The 8307-nt window shown below is 44.6% G+C and overlaps 1 protein-coding gene across 1 annotated transcript in view; it reads left to right on the forward strand.

Moving 5' to 3' along the window:
- SREBF2 (sterol regulatory element binding transcription factor 2) overlaps positions 1-7953 on the forward strand; it is a 251077-nt gene extending 243124 nt beyond the window's left edge. The window contains exon 19 of the mRNA XM_078683331.1: positions 4931-7953. Coding sequence (XP_078539457.1) covers positions 4931-5151 — 221 coding nt within the window. The 3' untranslated portion in view covers positions 5152-7953. The remainder of the gene's footprint in view (positions 1-4930) is intronic.
- Positions 7954-8307: the final 354 nt, after the last annotated feature.

Consider the following 8307-nt stretch of genomic DNA (forward strand, 5'->3'; position numbering starts at 1 on the left):
ACATATGGCGTATTGCCAATACTCGGACACTACTAGCAAGGTATGATAGGGCACATTATGTTGAGTTAGAATCCATAATGTAGCACCTTCCAGATAAATACAAAAATAGGGCCAATGAACTTATACAAGACGGTAAAACTATCACCAATACCTCTATTTGTTGTGCCCTAGATGCAGCAGATACTCCTTCAAGGGTAATTAACAACAGTGTCCTTTTGCGTAGGCATGCCTGGCTACGCATTTCAGGTTTCAAACCTGAAGTCCAAATTGCCATCCTCAATCAACCTTTTGATGAGCAACACCTATTTGGGCCTAATGTGGACGTATCCCTTGAGAAAATGAAAAAGGATACAGACACAGCTAAATCTATGGAAGCCTTGCAGTCGCAAGCTCCCAGACGCTCCTTTCTTCGCTCATCATACAGAAGCACCACCAGAGACTACTCCTCAGATAGTCCCTCTACTTCTTACAAAGCCCCTACCCAATCCACCTTCAGTAGGGGCTACCAAAGACGGGGTTACACGGGTAACAATAACAAAGGCAGAGGCAAAACCAACAACTCCCACTCTGCCTCCACCCCTACCCAATGACTTCCCTCCACTTCCCCCGCAACATTCCACTCCAGTTGAAGGAAGACTACAACAATTCCTTCCTGTCTGGACCAACATCACATCAGACAGGTGGGTGCCACAAATAATTCAATCAGGTTACTGTCTCGAACTAACATCTACCCCCCAAACATACCACCCAAACAGCGCCCAATTTAACAAGAACATTTGCTTCTGCTGCGGCAGGAGGTAATATCCCTCCTACAAAAAAGCGCAATGGAACTAGTTCCACCACATCAACAAAACAAGGGAGTTTACTCCCTGTACTTTCTTATCCCAAAGAAGGACGGTTCTCTAAGGCCTATTCTAGACCTCAGACCACTAAACCTGTACATACAATCAGACCACTTCCACATGGTCACACTCCAGCAGGTCCTTCCTCTTCTTTTACAAAACAACTTCCTTGCCACTATAGATCTCAAGGACGCCTATTTCCACATTCCCATTCACACAGCTCACAGAAAGTACCTCAGATTTGTACTGGACATTCAGCACTATCAATTCAAAGTACTCCCATTCGAAGTCACAACAGCACCACAAGTGTTTGCCAAGTGCCTAGTGGTGGTAGCAGCACGCTTAACAGGACAGCACATTCACGTCTTCCCATATCTCGATGCCTGACTCATAAAAGCCAGCTCATACAGTCAGTTTGTGCAGCACACTCACACCACCATCCAATTAATCCACAACTTGGGGTTTACAGTAAACCACACCAAATCCTATGTGCAACCGTCCCACATACAACAATATCTCGGTGCCACAATAAACACCTCAGCAGCGCTAGCTTATCCCTTTCCTGCTAGGATAACAAATATGCAAGCTCTTCTAACAAAATTCCAACCGCAACACTCTCTTCCAGCTCGAAGTGTTCATGCAACTCAAAGGAATGATGGCCTCTTGCATATTCATAGTGCCTCATGCAAGACTCCAAATGCGTCCTCTTAAAGAGTGCTTAGCACGCCAATGGAACCAGGCTCAAGGTCAATTGAGAGACCTAGTGTTGGTAGACGGTCGGACTCACCGCTCTCTGCAATGGTGGAGCACCAAAAACCTTTCCAAAGGGCGACCGTTCCTAGAGCCAGTTCCTCAAATAGTCATGACAGCGGACGCATTGCTCTCCAGCTTGGGAGCTCACCTACTGTGGCACACCATGCATGGCAGGTGGACACCGCAATAAAAGTTACTCCACAACAACCACCTGGAGTTACTAGCCATATTTCTAGCCTTAAAAGCATTCCAAAAGCAAATATCGTGCTAAGCTGTCTTAGTCTGCACGGACAACATGACAGCCATGTATTACATAAACAAACAAGGCGGGACACACTCTCTGCAACTCTCTGTTAGCGCATCAGATATGGAGATGGGCTATACCTCTAAACATTTTCCTCTTAGCTCAACATGTTCCAGGGGTACAAAACACCATAGCCGATCTGTTAAGCCGTCAGACACAACAGATCCACGAGTGGGAACTTCATCCACAAGTTCTTCAACCATTCTTTCAGATGTGGGGACAACCTCCGATAGACCTCTTTGCCACCCACGAAAACCCCAAATGCCCAAGCTTCGCCGCCAGATATCCACACCCGCTGTCCAAAGGCAATGCGATATGGATGAACTGGTCCGGCAAATTTGCGTACGCTTTTCCACCTCTCTCACTGCTTCCTCTAGTAGTGCGCAAACTACAGCAACATTCCCTAACTCTCATTCTAGTTGCTTCAACTTGGACCAGAACAACCGTGGTACACCACACTCGTGCAACTTTCTGTGGTACCGCACCAAAAGCTATACCTGTCTGCACGCTTCCTAACCCAGAACCATGGAGAGATCAGACACCCGTACCCAGCTCAGCTCAACCTAGCGATCTGGCTCCTGAGGTCCTAGAGTTCAGTTATCTTAACCTTCCCCCTGACTGTATGAACGTTATTAAAGAAGCTATACGTCCCACCACTAGGGCATGTTATGCAGCCAAGTGGAAACGTTTTGTAATATACTGTCATAACGACATCAATCCCCTAGATGTGTCTATTCAACACATGATAGGGTACTTACTACACCTCCAAAGATGTAACTTAGCATACACATCTATTATACTGCATCTTGCTGCCATTGCAGCATATCTACAAAATAGACAACATCTATCACTTTTAGAGTACCTGCCATAAAGGCTTTTATGGAGGGCCTCAAAAGAATAATTCCTCCCAGAGCACCACCTTAACCTGTGTGGAACTTAAACATTGTTCTCACACGGTTAATGGGACCTCCCTTTGAACCTTTACATAAATGTGAACTGCAATTCGTAACTTGGAAAGTTGCTTTCCTAGTAGCTATTACTTCTCTAAGAAGAGTTAGTGAGCTACAAGCATTAACCATTCAGGAACCTTCTCTGCAAATGCATCATAGTAAGGTTGGTCTCCGAACCAATCCTAAATTCCTTCCAAAGGCAATTTCGCCCTTCCACCTCAATCAATCTGTAGAGCTGCCCATATTCTTCTCGCAGCCACAAACAGTCGCAGAAAGAGCTCTTCATACCTTAGATGTCAAAAGAGCATTGCTTTACTACATTGAAACAACACAACCCTTTTGTAAAACTAAACAACTTTTTGTGTCTTTCTCACCACCACACAAAGGCAACCCCATATCACAATCTGGGATAGCTAGGTGGATTGTCAAATGCATACAGATTTGCTACCACAAAGCTAAACATACGTTATCTGTTCCTCCAAAGCCCATTCTACAAGAAAGATAGGGGCTTCAAATGCATTTTTAGGGAACAGGCCCATGATGATATCTGCAAAGCAGCTACATGGTCTACACCGCACACATTCACAAAACACTATTGTGTAGATGTGCAAACTAAACAACAAGCTACTGTGGGCCAGGCTGTACTCAAAACACTGTTTCAAACTACTGCAACAGTGCCGTCAGTCCCGTGTGGTCGCCGCTAAGAGTGGGTACTGCTATACAATCTATGCATAGTGTGTAATCTGCAGCTCATATGCCTCGAACGGAAAATGTTACTTACCAGTATCCATCTGTTCTTGGCATGTAGAGCTGCCGAGTTACACATGCCCACCGGCCTCCCCGGCTACCATTTGTCTGTTCCAGTATTATCTTATTTAGATACAGCTTACATGAGCATCCTTCCTGTTTCTTACAAAACTCCATCATTTCCCTGCTGGCGAAAAACAATCTAAGGATAGAGCCGATGCCCATGCGCAGTGTAATCCAAAGGAGAAGTCACCTATCATAACTTCCAAAGACTTTTCAGGACAAAAACAACTGCAAATATCCGTGCCCAACACTAGGTGACAATCTATGCATAGTGTGTAACTCTGCAGCTCTACATGCCAAGAGCAGATTCATACTGGTAAGTAGCATTTTCCATTTGAAAGAGGATACAGCATTAGCACTCACCATCCTGTTGCTATGCTTCTTAGAAGGAAAAAAGCTTCTAGTCTGACAGCAGGTGCGGATTCATCCTCTGACAGGAGACCTCAATCTTACTTTCTTCGCTGCCACCATTATTTGTGCTTTCATTTTCCTGAATGGCTTTTGAATGCATGAGGGCAAAGAGAGAACAAGAAGTGATGTAATGGAAGCTCCCAAGACGCCAAATAAACTTGAAGCATAGTTCTGTAGCTGACAGTGGTACGTGACAAGTAGAAACGGACTTGGTGCCCTAGGATTTTAGAGGGGACATGCCCACAAATTTGAAGAAAAATACTACAACAAACATTGAAATGAAACAAAAGGAACTGGGATCACCAGCTGCCAAGGGTCATTTGTACATGGTGCACATGGCGTTGCAAGGCTCAATTTGTGATGTTGAAGGGTCCCACCTGCTTCAATGAGTATGTACTGTTATAAGAAATCTTTCCAGATCCAATGTGACACTTGGGAAGAGTTCACTTCAGGAAGACTGCGGGGGTGGATGTACATGTGAAGGAAAAATTTTATTGCACCTCTGGGCGAAAGTGAAATAACTCCTTTGTAATTGCTGCCTGGTTGTGATTCTGCAGTCTTTCATTTCTGATTTGCATGGCTCTTCCTAGTAGTTTGGCCCTCCAAGGCTAGCACCATACACTCTGCTGTATTCTGACCTAACCTGAAAGACGGGTCAAAGTTCAAGATTTGATGATCACTTTGTTTTGTGGCCTGCCTCTCTGGGTGTCTGAATTTTGATACCTGTAGCAGCCATGTGTGACAGGCCTGTTGTCTTATCTCAGTCCAGTACAGGTGAGAAAGGTTGTTTGCAGGGCGGTACCATCTTCCCTTTAAATATTCTGTTGGTCCTTACAAGCCGTTGTTCTGTTTTTCCGCAGGGGAGCTTGATGCATTGCCAGGTCAGAGGGAGCGAGCTACTGCCATCATCCTAGCCTGTCGCCACCTACCCCTCTCCTTCCTTTCCTCACCAGGCCAGAGGGTGGTCCTGCTGGCTGAGGCGGCTCGCACCCTGGAGAAGGTGGGTGACCGGCGTTCCTACAACGACTGCCAGCAAATGATGGTGAAGCTCAGCGGCAGCGCTGCCATGGCAGCCTCATGAGCAGGACTGGTTCTGAACAAGACACCAAGGAGAAGGAGAACCGGCGGTCATGTAACTTGATGGTGTTTGGGTTTCTTGGGGCTAGAGTAAGAAGTATCTAAGTGGGCAATGTTTCCGCAATTCAGTTTCAACTGCAGCAGTCCTCCAACCGCCTTCATGTGGTTTTTAATCCTGCAGTGCCCACTGGGAGTGAAGAGGGAATCCATGCTCTGTTCCAGAGACCAGCGCAGCAGCTTTTTCAGATAACTGGTGCTATTGTGCTGTATAAAAGAAGAAGCCCCCACCATTTTTTTTTATACACAGACCTTTTTTGATACTTGATGTATATAGACAATGATTTCGAGTTTCATGGAGAGGCTGACGAAGAGATGACAATGGGACCATAGAAGATGTATACCAGAGACGTCTCTGCGGAGATACCTGCTGCAGTGCTGTGCTGCATTCCCTCTTTATTGTTGACTTTGAGATCTTAATGCAAGTAGGTGGTATATACAGAGCTTGATTCTCAGTCAGATCTGCTTTCCTTAGTCTGATTTGATACTGTCATAGGTTGCTACTTTAAGCTGGTTCCTTCAGTCTGCTTTGCTTCTGCCAACTCTCCACCTGTCGCTGATATCTGGAATCACACTAGCTGCAGTGAGCTGTGTCAAAACTGAAGGCAGGCAGGTCTTGAAAGGTAGTTAGCCCTACACTCTTCACTCAAGGATTAGAGCGGTCCTTTAGGGAGCACACAATTAGTAATAAATGAGGCTGCAGACTCATGAAACTTAGCAGTACTTGATTTATATGAAAATGTTTTAAAATGAGGCAATACAGTCTGTTATACACAGCTACACCAACATGTAACAGTGCTCACATAGCAGTTTTTGATGATCATCCATGTGTACTTCAGGACTGTTATCTCTTCAGTTTTGGCTTTGGGCCCAGTGATGGAGGGGTCCTGGTTGCCTCTAGAGAAGTTTTTATATTTTTTTGCAAATTGCGTGAAGTGTCCCTGAAACATCTGTCATTACCACATTCCATAGCATTGCTCCAACCACACATGGACTCAGACATAGTATACGCGCAGCACTGTCACTTTCTCGTTTCTAAAGAGGATGAGGACAAATGATAGGCAATTGATAAAATATAAAAGGAGATGCATAGACCTTGAATAGGGCAGTACACACAGCCAAACGCTTCCTCATTCTACACCAGTTGCGTCATCTGACGATTACTGGAAGGAAAAATCAAGATGTATGGTAATCTCTACAGGCCCCTGTATTTAGTCTGTGTGTTTGCCTGTACCTTTCTGTATGTAAATAGATACCATACATGATGGCTTTAATATGGCATTCATGAGCTCCACTTACTATTCTGGATTTGCACGTTTTACCCTTTGTATGTAAGAAGATTCCGTACATGATGGCTTTGTAAAGGTTTTCATAGACTGGCTTTTGTACAGCCTGAAGCTGTACATAGTAGATATAAGTATCTTATAATCAAGGCATAATTTCAGAGAGGACCTTTTCAAATGACCGTTAACTTTTCACTTAGTACTTCCCACTAGGGATGAGCAAAACAGTTACATAAAAACTCTGCGAGATTCCACAGAGTTCAGCACACTGTGCTTCGCGCACTGATTCTTAGTGCCAGGAGCTTGTTCTTTGCTGTAAAATCAGCGCGAACGGCACCACGTAGCGCGCCAGGAGCCCTTCTTCTTTCTGGTGATAGAGTAGATTTTTCACTCAGCGACCGCTTTCTCAACTCGAACCGTCGCAACCTGCTGTGACCATCTGCATTTAGATGTCTTGCTAGGAGGCATTCTGGCGCCCGAAACTTGCGCTAAGGAGGCAAATTTGTGCTCGCCAACTCAATGTTGGCAAGCCACGTGCAAGAAAACACTCGGCCATGCAGCAGATGGTGGAGTTTTGCCGAAACTCTGGGTTCCAAGCGGAACTGGGCAAAACCTTGTGAAGTCCGCCGGTGGAGCAGAATTTTACGCCCTTCCCCTACTTTCCACCCCACCCCACCTGCCCAAGGCAGATCATACATGCCTCTCCATTCCAGTCTTACTAGTGAGTAATCTGGAACATGTGGCTTTGAATCCTGCCTTGTGTGTAAAGGTACATGTGCAACTGCCCTTAAATCGGATTCAAAGAGCTAACAAATTTTGTATATTAATATTTATTTTAGACAATTCTATAATGAGTTAAATATTGGCCATTTGTATTCAGTGCTAATTGCTCAATTAAATATGCTTTTGGGAGCAAAAGTGAAACCACCTCAGGGAGATAGTAATAGACTGTTAGACAATTGTGCAGCAGTGGATCAGCCATTTATCGTTGGCTTGCACCCTCAGCAGCTTCAGGACAGACTGAGAACTTGCCATTAAAAACAGACCATGATTTCCCTGCCGCATTTTTACCCTTAATAGAGTGGGATTACCAGCGGTGGGTGCTCTTGACCCACAATGTCATGCGACTTTGACCTGGGATGGGACACTTGACTAAGATGATACAATGTGGTCTCCTAGAAATATTTGGCAACTGATGTATGTAAACAACTGAGGTGCCCTTCACCAAGTGGACAGAATTGGTTAGATGCTAGTTATCACCCTGCATGTTTGGAAGGTACCCCGGCTGCTCAGAAGCTGCATTCATAGCACATTATTTTCTATTCACCTGGTTATGGGGGTGAGCTAACACTCTTCTCCCTCCCCAAGCCTTTTATCATTCCTGTTACTGTTTGTGTTTTTAGATATTGTGTTTGTCGAGCTCTGACCTGTAGATAACGAAAAATAAATTATTTTGCTAATTGAAATGTGTGGCTGAATTAATTATTTGTAAGTAAGTAATAACTTTATTGTACAGTTAATAAAAACCATTACAAAAACCGACAGCAATAAAAAGTTAAGAACATTTTTAAGACAAGGGCTTCGGTTTTGATAGTAGTAAAAATTGGATTAAAATGTGTTAAAAAAAAAGGAAGTGTTTGTCTGCCACTGGGAACTTCTGCTTTTCCTCGGAGAAGGTTTCTTTTGTCAGTCCTTGCCTCCTGTCCCATTCGGGGGCCTATTTGGGGTCCACATTCCTTATGGGAGTAAGTCCATCCTTTTCCCTGTGTGCTCGTTCTTTAGCCCACTCTGCCACCCCAGTTCAGACATGGCCATATGCA

Source organism: Lissotriton helveticus, chromosome 1_1, assembly GCF_964261635.1.
Source record: "Lissotriton helveticus chromosome 1_1, aLisHel1.1, whole genome shotgun sequence".
NCBI classification, from domain to species: domain Eukaryota; kingdom Metazoa; phylum Chordata; class Amphibia; order Caudata; family Salamandridae; genus Lissotriton; species Lissotriton helveticus.